Consider the following 13,316-nt stretch of genomic DNA (forward strand, 5'->3'; position numbering starts at 1 on the left):
GGAGGGCCGACCCGGCCAGGAGGAAAGGGGACAGTGCGATTCATAGGATGCGGAAAGGGAGGAGAGTAGGGTCGAAGAGGCAGAATCAGGAGACAGGAGGGAGAAGGATTTAGCAGAAGGAAGAGATGATAGGATAGAAGAGGAGAGAGAGGGAAAGCGAGTGACGACTGATGGCGCATGACCATCTGGGTAGGGGCTGATTGGTTAGGATTGGAGGAAAGGGAGACAGAAAAGGAAACAAAGTAGTGATCGGAGACCTGGAGGGGTTGCAGTGAGACTAGTAGGCGAGCAGCCTCTAGTAAAGATGACGACAAGGGTATTGCCTGCCTTATGAGTTGGAGGGGATTGGGAAAGGGTGAGGTCAAGAGGCAAGGAGGGGAAAGAGTTAGAAAGAAATTAAGCGAAGGCAGACGTCAGGAGGTTTAGTACGAAGAGCGGTGAGCCATCAGGAAATGACCTTATCAATATGTCAAGCTCATTGAGGAACTCTCCAAGTGCACCTGGTGGGTGATAGATGACAATAATGTTAAGCTTGAGTGGACAAGTGACAGTGACAGCATGGAATTCAAATAATGAGATGGACAGGTGAGAGGGAGAAAAGAGAATCTCCACTTAGGAGAAATGAGTAGACCTGTGCCACCACCGCGACGACCAGATGCTCTCTGACTATGAGAGAAAACAGTCAGATGAAGAAAGTGCAGCAGGGGTGATCCATGTCTCAGTCAGGACCAAAAAGCCAAGGGACTGAAGGACAGCATAGGCAGAGATGAACTCGGTGTTCTTGACCGCAAATCAGCAATTCCAAATGCTGCCAGAGACCCAGAATTCCACAAGGGTTGCGCGTGCAGGGTACACTAAATTAGAAGGGTTGAAGCCAAGGGGTGGGGAGCGTCTCTGAAGCCTACAGGGAGAGGTGCAAACGGGTATAGAAAACACACACATAGCTGACAAAGCATGTGTGTGTAAATAACTAGGTAAGATCCTCAAGTGAGAGTGTGGTGTGGACCATTCCTCTCTTTCCTTCCTCGAATAACAGTCTTAGTTTCATCAACCTTCTTAGTTTATGACAAAACTGACACGATCGTCACTTACAGCTGCCGCTGAGAAACCAGGGGAAACTGAAGAACTAACACTAATTTCTAATTGCCTAGCAGAGGTGGAGCGCACACCTCCCTATACTAATTGCTGATTGCCTAGGAGAGGTGAAACCACTTCCCCTCTAATACAGCCATTGATTACCAAAACAAGTCACAAATTGCCCTGCCCCTTGATCCTGGTTGATGTGTCAACAACTATCTGCAAATTATGAGCAGTCAGCAGTTCACACACCAAGTAGACCACTGGGAAGACAGGCAGCACTTAAAGTAGATGGCCCTAGCTAGCAAAATGTCAGTACTAGACCACAACAGATAGAAACAAAACAATTATAGTTAGTGACCATGCCTGTGTGTCTACAACACTCACCTCTCCACCTCCTCTCCCCTCTATCTCTTAATGCTCACTCCACTCATGAACTCACAACACTACAGAATCTGTTCTGTATTAGTTCTTTATTTTAGCAGGTCACATTCATATTGGAATCTCTTTCTAAAGTGAGCCTGGGTCATGAAGGGAAGCAAACATTCACCTCATTATTACAACACGAATCCAAAAAAGAATCAGATTGAGAGGAGAATACAAAGAACAAACAGTATTCAAGTAGATTTTTTTTATTTAGTTCATAGTGCTCTATAAAAGTAGAGGGTTATGCAGTCTAAACGCCATTTACACACTTTTTTATTTTGCCCAAGCGTTTCCCCACCTATCGCAGAAAAATACATTGGAAACATAGTGTTACTTTATTTACCGCCAACGTCTCAGCGTGTACTAACCCACTGTTTTACCACTAGATCACTGCTAGAGAGAGAGGGGTGTGGTCAATGTTCCATGGCGTCCTCTTCCTCATCGTCACTGCTGGGCTCAAAGTCTTCATCCAGGGCAGGGTCTGTCTCCTCCTCCTCCCCCTCTGTCTCACCCCCCAGTTCCACCAGCAGCTGCTCCATGTGCTTCAGTATGGGTCCATCATCACAGCGCAACTTCACATACAGCTGGAGAGAGAGACAGACACAGTTTGTTACATACATGCACGTTTCCACTAGGACTTAATGTGACTGCTACCAAATGCCTCTTTCCTGGTGTATTGGGCTCAGTGAAATACCCTGTGAAGCGAGACCATTATAAAAACCTATTGTCGGGGGGGACCAGTAGATTTCCCTGTGTGTAATACTCTCTCTGCCGGAGTGGAAGCACTGGACCAATAACAGAACAACCTACTATCACATGCATATGCTACAGCAATCACAACACAGACACACACACACACACACACGGATGAATTCATTTCGCTCCAAAATGAAACTTCTCTAGTCTGCAGTGATGGAGATAAGGAGATCTGAGAATCTTGGCTGAACTACATTTGTCTGCTTCATCTATGCACACATGTGCAAGCACACACACACCAGGGTTTCTATTATCCGTAATTTCCGGCTTTTAGCCAATAAATACAACTTTGCCGGCCAAATTGATCAGGAGAAAATACAATCCCATTGCAAAATAATGCTTTTTATACAGTCATTGAAATATTAGTAGATGGAAATACATTTGACCGTCATGCTTATTGGTCTATATGTTAATTTGCTACATTTTGTGGAATTAAATTGAGCCGTGTGAATTTTTATTAGTCCTCATTTGATCCAAGATGGCGTAGCAGTCAGACGTATTTGTCCTTCGTCTTGTCATGTCCCATATATATATATTTTTATATATTTTTCTAAACCCTTACTTCAAAATATTCCCCTGCAACCCGCCTCACCCAATGTGGTGTGGTCCTGCTTTTTCTCTAACGCATTTTTCTTTGCCTCTATTACTGGAATCTCTCCAACATAAACTAGCCAGCTAACGGTCATCAGCTAACCTCTAGCTCGGAAAGCTCTCGCCAGTTTGTACAACGCGATTCAACCAGAACATGCCGGACCTATTTTTCTCTCCATATCCCCGGATTCCTATCGCAAGCTCTGAACCTTCTCACCTTCCGATCTTCGCAGCTAACGTCCCCTGAATGCTAGCTGTCTAGAGCACAACGGACTGTTGGCTTACGAGGCCCATCGAATACATTCCGAAGCCACTAGCTAGCAGTCAGCTATCCTTTGCTAGCGGTCATCAGCTACCTTTAACCCGGACAACTCTCGCCAGTCTGTACAGCGCAACTCAAACCAGAGCTAGTCGGACTTATTCTTCTCGATATCTCCGGATTCCTACCACAAGCTCCGAACCTATTTTTTAAATTTAATTTTCACATTTTTATTATGATTATTAAAAAAAAATCCCACCTGGAATTATAGCAGCTAACGACCCCTGAACGCACAGCCGCTAATCTGCGGCCTGCTCGCTATCTAAAGCACATTGGACTACTGGCTTAAGAGGCCCTTCGGACATTTTCTTCGCTACCCCCGCGCTTTATAAATGGACATTTTCGATATGTATGGACGGAATTAATCGAACAAAAGGACCAATTGTGATGTTTATGGGACATATTGGAGTGCCAACAAAAGAAGCTCGTCAAAGGTAATGCATGTTTTATATTTTATTTCAGTGTTTTGTGTAGCGCCTGCTATGCTAGCTCCTTTGTTTACTGCTGGTGCAGATGGTGCAGGCTATCAGATAATAGCTTCTTATGCTTTCGCCAAAAAGCATTTTTAAAATCTGACGTTGGCTGGATTCACAATGTGTAGCTTTAATTGAGTATCTTACATGTGTGATTTAATTAAAGTTAGAATTTTATAGCATTTTATTTTAATCTGGCGCTCCGCATTTCCCCCAGCAATTGGCCAGTTGAGACGCTAGCGTCTCCCCTATCCTCAAGAGGTTTGAAACCTGAATGTTTTACTTTATATTATGAGGTATGTCTTACCTTGCTTCAAGGTAGCCTAGGAAAAATCTGACCGTAGAAACACAGACACAATGTTATAAAGACTTCTTCATATGCCATTGAAACCAGCATTTCTTTCCTGTTCTATTGGTTTTCATATCAACTTTCTTGTGTTGTCCAGAAGCCAAAGGCACAATCCTAGTCATGTTAGCAAGCCTGTCTAGTTGTCATATCTTTAGATTCACACATTCTGTTTCTAACGGAGATTTTCATTTCTGTCACGTGAGAGACTAAGTTAATTGAATACTCACTTTACATTTACAGTACACATACTGTATTCTTGACATAGTTCATCCTGTATAGCTACTGTTGTACATACCTTTTCCTACTTACATATTGTCCATGCTGTCTATACACACACCAAGTATTTATATTGTGGACTCTGACATTTCTCATTCTGATATTTCCAGCCAGGTCAGCTTTCTTAATTTTTTGTTTCTTGTTTATGTGCTTTAATATTGTACTGTTAGACATTTACTGCACTTATGGTGCTAAAAACATATGAATTTCACTCTACATGTTTTAACATCTGCTCATCTGCATATGGTGACAAATAAACTTTCATTTGATATGGAACCACACGCCTCATTTGCACTGTTTAGAATGGTGTTTCCCCATTAATTTAATTTTGGCAAACGTTTGAAAATTACTTTTTATTGGCTGATTTACAGAAGTTGCATGTTCTGTGAAGATGAATTACCTGGAACCAAAAAGTGTTCTCCTATAGGGCCAACTGAATAACACTCACCTGTCTCAACCCGTTCTTCCTACATTCTGCTTCTATAAAGCCTTAAAGGTCCTTGAGAGAGAAACATTGTGTTTGAGAGTTGTGTGTGTGTACAACACCCATCTCTCAACCCTCACTCTCTTCATCTGTCACTCCTCTCACCTCTCTCTTTGGTTAGCTAACAAAATGGCTACATGGACTATTTGACCCTTGTATTTTATTCTTATCTATGCACACACACACACAATGGCCCTACACACTTACACTCCAACACATTCAGTACAAACACTCACTCCATAATTTGCGCACACACACACACACACATTTATACTGACTACACACACCCACTCACATTCAATCATCATATACGCTGCTGCTACTGTTTATAATATATCCTGATGCCAAGTCAGCTTACCCCTAATCCATACAGTATCTACCTCTATCGATCCAGTATCCCTTAACATGCAAATATGGTACTGGAACTGTATATAGTGTGCTGACTTGATCATTTTCTTTATTGTTATATATTGTGTGTGTTTGTTCTACCTTGTTATTGTGAGTATTACATTGTTATTGATTACTGCATTGATGGGGTTAGAGCTTGCGAGAAAGGCATTTCACTGTACTTGTGCATGTGACATTGAAACTTCATCCATCTCTTAATGCTCACTCCTCTCATGAACTCTACAACACTGCAGAATCTGTTCTGTGTTAATTCTTTATTTTAGCAGGTCACATTCATATTGGAATCTCTTTCTAAAGTGAGCCTGGGTCATGAAGGGAAGCAAAAATTCACCTCATTATTACAACACAAATAAAAAAAAAAGAAGCAGATTGTTCTTTGTCTTTTTCTCTCAAAACAGTATAAGTTGTTTTTTTATCTGGTTATTTCCAGGGCAATGGAAACAAATCTCGAGTCGACATGTCAATCACTCCTTTCTAATATTGAAAACAATTCAGCACTAATATGACAGAGAGAGAAGTCATATGATTCTGGGAAACTCAGGGTTGAACAGCAGAAAGGCACTTCTGAGAACACGATACAGACAATATCTAGCGAGCGAGAAAGATTCAGAGAAAACTCAAGGGCCCAGTCATCCTCTCTCAAGGGCCCATCGACTGTCGCACTCGCAACTCTGCAGCTTTCCAACAAAGTGTTGCATCTGGGTCTAGTTTGTGAGGTGTACAGAGATGGGTAAGAGGTCTTTATAAAACTACATTTTTATAAACTTTACCTTTATTTAATGTCCGAGTTAATAGTGCACTATAAAAGTAGAGAGTGGTATGCAGTCTAAACGCTGTTTACATACTTTTTTATTTCCCCACCTATCGCAGAAAAAGACATTGGAAACATAGAGAGTGTTACTTTATTCACAGCGAACGTCTCAGCGTGTACTAACCCACAGTTTTACCACTAGATCACTGGTAGAGAGAGAGGGGTGTGGTCAATGTTCCATGGCGTCCTCTTCCTCCTCCTCATCGTCACTGCTGGGCTCAAAGTCTTCATCCAGGGCAGGGTCTGTCTCCTCCTCCTCCTCCTCTGTCTCACCCCCCAGTTCCACCAGCAGCTGCTCCATGTGCTCCAGTATGGGTCCGTCGTCACAGTGCAACTTCACATACAGCTGGAGAGAGAGAGAGAGAGAGAGAGAGAGACACACAATTTGTTACATACATGCACACTTCCACCAGGACTTAAGGTGAAAAATGCCTGCTTCCTTGGGTATTGGGCTCAGCAGAACAAGGAAAGCGTATAGGATTTTTCTCTGTGCTCTTTCACATACACAGTATTGCTGTTGTTATCTCAGTGAAATGTGCTGTGAAGCGGGACCATTACAAAAGCTGTAGACGGGACCAGTAGATTTCCCGGTGCATAAAACTCTCTGCCTGAGTGGAAGCACTTGACTGATAACAGAACGGAACCCACCACCACAGCAATCAGCACACGCACGAGCACACACACATTCCTTTTGCTCGAAACAACTTCTCCTCTAGTGAGGGAGATAAGCAGGTCTGAGAATCTGGGCTGAACTGCATTATTCTGTCTCATCCAGGCATGCACGCAGGTGCACACGCACACAAAGTACAAACGGCCGAAGGAACAGATCACCTTCACACTGCCAGTGTAACCCGGCCAAAAAAGTTTGTGTGAGCGTACGTGCATGCGTTGGTGTTGCCCCAGGAACAGTCACCAAGCAGTAGGCCCTGACCGAAGACGCTTGGCCCCTTAGGAGCTCATTTGGAGACAGTTGATGTCCTTCATTTTCAAGTTGATCACTTGAGTATCATGGCATATCGATAAAATGTACTTATTCAACTTAAGTTGTGACGTTTATGGAATATTCATACAGAAAGCGGAACGCATCTGCCAGGAGTGTATCATTTTTCATTGCGATAGCAGTTAGTTAAATAAACAGTGTTATACATTAGAGAAGAGTGCTGAGCTCAGCAAAGCCACACAATCAATTAAACACATTTCTCATTTAGAGTAATGCAAGTTTTCCTCCCTTCTTTCACAGGTTGGCTGCTCTGTGTGGTGTGTATGTGTGAGAGTGTTTGTGTCTTTCTCTGTGTGTGAGAAGAAGAAGCTTTCCCTCAAAGTCTGGAGTCTGAGGCACATCTGGCCACTCCCCCCCCCCCCCCCCCCCCACCCCACACACACACACATCTTTCCTAAGCCGTTGTGACAGGGGGTGAGGGTGTTGACCTGTGAAGAGAGAGGGAAATTAACACTAACTATCTCACCCTCTCTCGATCTCTCCTTCCTCTTTCTCTCTCCTCCTCAGATCCCTATCTATTATCCTGAGGTTCAGGTTGATTAAGTGTACATACAATAAATGGCACATATCTCATAAAAAGCGAGAGTGAAACTCATTGTGAAAGCGAGAGTCGAATGTGCCCTTGAGGCAAAATGAATGATATACTTACTTTCTTTCTTTGGGTGACTCTAATAGAGATCAAGGACTTTCTCCTCACCTCCCTCTAAATCACAATCGCCCTCTCATATCTCAGCTCCTCTCAAACTTCCCACAAATCTCTCCTGCTGTGTCTCCACTCCCTCATGCTTCACCTTTTCCTCCTGACCCACACAACTTTCTTCATCCCTCTTTCTTCACCTTCTCCATCCCCCCCTTCTCTCTCTGCTCCACAAGTGACCTTCCTGTCTGTATGACAGATCACTGCTCAAACTCCAACCTAGAAACACACCCACACACACTCTCAGGAGACGAGGAGAGCAGGGTAGGGAATGATGTGAGAGGTGGAGTAGAGGCTGAGGGATGGTTAACAGCAGAGGAAGTGAAATCAACAGTAAAAACATCACAAAAAGCAGCAGCATTATGTGCGTGGAGTAAAAGAGTGAATGTGTGTGTGTATAAATGAGTGTGTGGGAAGGAGCAAGTGGAGGTCAAGCGTTTTACTCTTTGATGAGCTAGAGGCGATCCCTTAGGGTATGAATGGCTTGGAGGGTGTGTGTGTGATGTCATTTTAATGCTGTGGTTGAAAAGAGTGAGTGAACTCCAGGAGTGGTGAAGTGTTAATAGTGTGTGTGTGTGTGCGCGTCAGGGTTTTTGTTAGGAATTAACTTCACGGACATTTGAGAGATTTACCGGACTTATATGCATTGGGTGCGTAACCGGATTAGGGCGTCCACCCACGGTGCTCAGAATGACAGAACTCGCATTTAGATAATGGTTACTCAGAACACGCAAGTCGACAATGCAACGGTGTGCTTACCGAATTCCGATGAGCAATTTGAAGATGTTAGAATAACCGCCACATATACTTTTTCTCAGCCAACAAGATGAGTAACGAACAGAACAATCACTAGCCTATGTCAATCTACTATCCACGTTAGAGGTCGATCGACTGATTTTTCAATGCTGATGCAGATACCGATTATTGGAGGACCAGATACCGATTAAATCGGTCGATTTTTATTTATTTATTTGTAATAATGACAATTACAACAATACTGAATGAACACTTATTTTAACTTAATATAATGCATCAATAAAATCAATTTAGCCTCAAATAAATAATGAAACATGTTCAATTTGGTTTAAATAATGCAAAAACAAAGTGTTGGAGAAGAAAGTAAAAGTGCAATATGTGCCATGTAAGAAAGCTAACGTTTAAGTTCCTTGCTCAGAACATGAGAACATATGAAAGCAGGTGGTTTCTTTTAACATGAGTCTTCAATATTACCATATTCCCAGAAGTTTTAGGTTGTAGTTATTATAGGAATTATAGGACCATTTCTCTCTATACGATTTGTATTTCATATACCTTTGACTATTGGATGTTCTTATAGGCACTTTAGTATTGCCAGTGTAACAGTATAGCTTCCATCCCTCTCCTCGCTCCTACTTGGGCTCGAACCAGGAACACATCGACAACAGCCACCCTCGAAGCAGCGTTACCCATCGCTCCACAAAATCCAGGGCCCTTGCAGAGCAAGGGGAACAACTACTCCAAGTCTCAGAGCGAGTGACGTTTGAAACGCTATTAGCGCGCACCCCGCTAACTAGCTAGCCATTTCACATCGGTTACACCAGCTTAATCTCGGGAGTTGATAGGCTTAAACAGTTGATAGGCATAAACAGCGCAATGCTTGAAGCATTGCGAAGAGCTGCTGGCAAAACGCACGAAAGTGCTGTTTGAATGAATGCTTACGAGCCTGCTGGTGCCTACCGTCGCTCAGTCAGACTGCTCTATCAAATCATAGACTTAATTATAACACACAGAAATAATATTAATATGGTCGAATCCGGAAACTATCATTTCGAAAATAAAAATGTTCATTCTTTCAGTGAAATATGGAACCGTTCCGTATGTTATCTAACGGGTGGCAACCCTAAGTCTAAATATTGCTGTTACATTCCACAACCTTCAATGTTAGGTCATAATTATGTACAATTCTGGCAAATTAGTTCGCAATGAGCCATGCGGCCCAAACTGTTGCATATACCCTGACTCTGCGTGCAATGAACGCAAGAGAAGTGACACAATTTCACCTGGTTAATATTGCCTGCTAACCTTTCTTTTAGCTAAATATGCAGGTTTAAAAATATATACTTCTGTGTATTGATGGTTAGGTACACGTTGGAGCAACGACAATCCTTTTTCGCGAATGTGCACCGCATCGACTATATGCAACGCAGGACACGCTAGATAAACTAGTAATATCATCAACCATGTGTAGTTTATAACTAGTGATTATGATTGATTGTTTTTTTATAAGTTTAATGCTAGCTAGCTACTTACCTTGGCTTCTTACTGCATTCGCGTAACAGGCTGGCTCCTGAAGCAGGTGGTTAGAGAGTTGGACTAGTTAACCGTAAAGTTGCAAGATTGAATCCCTGAGCTGACAAGGTAAGAATCTGTCGAAATTTAGAAAGAGGGGAGATTTAAAGATGCAACAACTAGCATGGGTTGCTAATATGACTATGATTGTGCCTTTGGCTACTGGACAAAGAAATAAATAATTGCCTCCCCAGTTCTACGGTCGGATTTTACTTTGAAGCAAGGCAAGACATGTCTCATCATATGAAGTAAAATGCTCAGGTTTCAAAATGCATACTGGCTTCCAGCTCATTGCAAAGTGATGGGCGACGCCCTGAACCCTGCCTAAAGTTGCCTACATGCACTTGAATGGCGAATGGGAAGCGTGCTTCAATTAGGCCTACCAGTTGAGAAATAAAAATAGTAGGCCTAGCTCTTTTTAAATCTTAGATTTAGAATTGATTTAGAATGATTGGGCTTATAAAAGCATGTTCAACTCCAGCAGCAACTAATGAGCTGTTTGAGAAGCTGTAGCAGCAGCTCTCATGCTGTCTGACAGATTTTCCTCTAATAGGTTCTGTGTCTGTATGCTGTGAGCATGTGATAAACATAGCGACTAACGAACGTACACACGCACCAATTTAATTCCACTAAATTATGCAAATGAACGTATAGACCATTAAGCGTGAGTGGTCAAATGTTTACAACAACTGGTATTTCCAAAAAGTTATATTTTGCCATGGGATTCTTTTCTTCGCTGGACAGATTTATTTAAAGGCTGAAAAATATATATATTTTACTCCAAAAGCCAGCTATTGTCAGCTAACAGAAACCCTTGTGTGTGCACGTATGTGTGTACGACTCCCCTAGAGAGAGATAAATTGCCAAAGACATGTACTGTTCACACCACTACCTGTGTGTCTGTGTGTGTATATGTGTACAGTATGCATGGCGTTCATGCCCGTGTCCTGTGACAAACATACAAATTGCATACAGCCATTTGTGGCTTTATAAGGGGCTAGGAGTTTACAGCTCCTCCTCTCTCCTCTAAGAGGGGTTGAGGGAAGGTTGAAGGGGTGTCAAGGTCAACCATCATCCAACCCCCTTGTAAACTTCCATGAGAGCCGAAGAGAAACAGGGTCTGTCTCTTTAGAAGTAATGTGGCGAAGCACATTCATCAGAGGGGAAATGAATAATGGAGACATTTCTAACAAACATAATCAAATGTGCACAGACACATACACAGACATGCAACAATTTAATTAAATATGCACACTCACACAAAGAGTGCTATCAACATAATTAAGTATGCTAGAAGTGGACTTGTGTCTAAACAAGCCAGTGTGAACTAGGCCTCATTAACATTTTCAGGTTTTCTGACTAACTCTGAGACTGAACACTTTAATAATTAGCACGCTCACAAACACTGGTCTGTTATGAGGGAAGAGTCTCACACACACACACTAGTAACGCGTGGGTTGCCGCTAACCCACAGTCCCCATAGTTATATCCGCGTGGTGGGCAGGTTTATGGTCATTAAATATTTTGTGGATTAAGGGCTGGTGGGTGGCAGGCGGGCGGGATGAATAAAGAGAAAAATCATATAAAATGTATAATTCTTGTGCAATTCATAACTATAGGTTACATTGGGGTTTTTGTTTAATTATTTGTATCTGAAGTCAGTGCGTAAGTCTAAGCTTCAGGGCCTAACTGTATAGGCGCCAAATACACAGCAATTGCCAAATGCTTTTGGGAACACAGGCAGAAAAAGTTCACGTTGGTCTACTGAGGCAAAAAGGACAATGTCGGCATATAATTCAATAAGAGAAGAGCTGCGAAAAGCTCCTGAGTCAGGTTTGTAGGCCTCCTTGCTCGCACATGCTTTTTCAGTTCTGCCCACACATTTTCTATAGGATTGAGGTCAGGGCTTTGTGATGGCCACTCCAATACCTTGACTTTGTTGTCCTTAAGCCATTTTGCCACAACTTTTGAAGAATGCTTGGGGTCATTGTCCATTTGGAAGACCCATTTGCGACCAAGCTTTAACTTCCTGACTGATGTCTTGAGATGTTGCTTCAATAGATCCACAATTTCCTTTCCTCATGATGCCATCTATTTTGTGAAGTGCACCAGTTCGTCCTGCAGCAAAGCACCCCCATAACATGGGGCTGACACCCCCGTGATTCACGGTTGGGATGGTGTTCTTCGGCTTGCAAGCCTCCAGCCTTTTCCCTCCAACCATAACAATGGTCAGTATGTCCAAACAGTTCCATTTTTGTTTCATCAGACCAGAAGACATTTCTCCAAAAAGTACAATCTTTGTCCCCATGTACCGTTGCAAACCGTAGTCTTGGCTTTTTTAAATGGCGGTTTTGGAGCAGTGGCTTCTTCCTTGCGGAGGGGAGGGCCTTTCAGGATTTGTCAATATAGGACTCGTTTTACTGTGGATAAAGATACTTTTGTACCCATTTCCTCCAGCATCTTCACAAGGTCCTTTGCTGTTGTTCTGGCAGTGATTTGCACTTTTCGCACCAAAGTACGTTCATTTCTAGGAGACAACGCATCTCATTCCTGAGCGGTATGACGGCTGCGTGGTCCCATGGTGTTTATACTTGCGTACTATTGTTTGTACAGATGAGCGTGGTACCTTCAGGCATTTGGAAATTGCTGCCAAGGATGAACCAGACTTGTGGAGGTCTACAATTTGTTTTCTGAGGTCTTGGCTGATTTTTTAAAAATGTTTCCCATGATGTCAAGCAAGGAGGCACTGAGTTTGAAGGAAGGCCTTGAAATACATCCACAGGTACACCTCCAATTGACTCAAATTATGTCAATCGGCCTATCAGAAGCTTCTAACGCCATGACATCATTTTCTGGAATTTTCCAAGCTGTTTAAAGGCACAGTCAACTTAGTGTATGTAAACTTCTGACCCACTGGAATTGTGATACAGTTAGTTATAAGTGAAATTATCTGTCTGTAAACAATTGTTGGGAAAATGACTTGTGTCATGCACGAAGTAGATGTCCTAACCGACTAGCCAAAACTAGTTTGTCAACAAGAAATTTGGGGAGTGGTTGAAAAACTAGTTTTAATGAGTCCAACCTAAGTGTATGTAAACTTCCGACTTCAACTGTATGTATGTATGTATGTATGTATGTATGTATGTATGTATGTATGTATGTATGTATGTATGTATACATACATACACACACACACATACATACACACACATACAGTGGGCAACGAAGTATTTAGTCAGCCACCAATTGTGCAAGTTCTCCCACTTAAAAAGATGAGGCATGTAATTTTTATCATAGGTACACTTCAACTATGACAGACAA

General features: G+C 42.4%; 1 protein-coding gene across 4 annotated transcripts in view; it reads right to left on the reverse strand.

Annotated features, from left to right (window-relative positions):
• Positions 1-1,535: 1,535 nt before the first annotated feature.
• Positions 1,536-13,316, reverse strand: part of si:dkey-12j5.1 (probable assembly chaperone of rpl4) — a 40,415-nt gene continuing 28,634 nt past the window's right edge. For 3 of the 4 annotated variants that reach the window (XM_036971663.1, XM_036971660.1, XM_021593069.2), the window contains exon 11: positions 5,395-6,316. In XM_036971663.1, the coding sequence (XP_036827558.1) occupies positions 6,140-6,316 (177 nt within the window). In that variant the 3' untranslated portion in view covers positions 5,395-6,139. Of the gene's footprint in view, positions 2,088-5,394; positions 6,317-13,316 lie in introns of those variants that run through there. The other variant, XM_021593073.2, reaches the window with a different exon arrangement.

This window comes from Oncorhynchus mykiss, chromosome 3 (genome assembly GCF_013265735.2).
Source record: "Oncorhynchus mykiss isolate Arlee chromosome 3, USDA_OmykA_1.1, whole genome shotgun sequence".
Classification (NCBI taxonomy): Eukaryota; Metazoa; Chordata; class Actinopteri; order Salmoniformes; family Salmonidae; genus Oncorhynchus; species Oncorhynchus mykiss.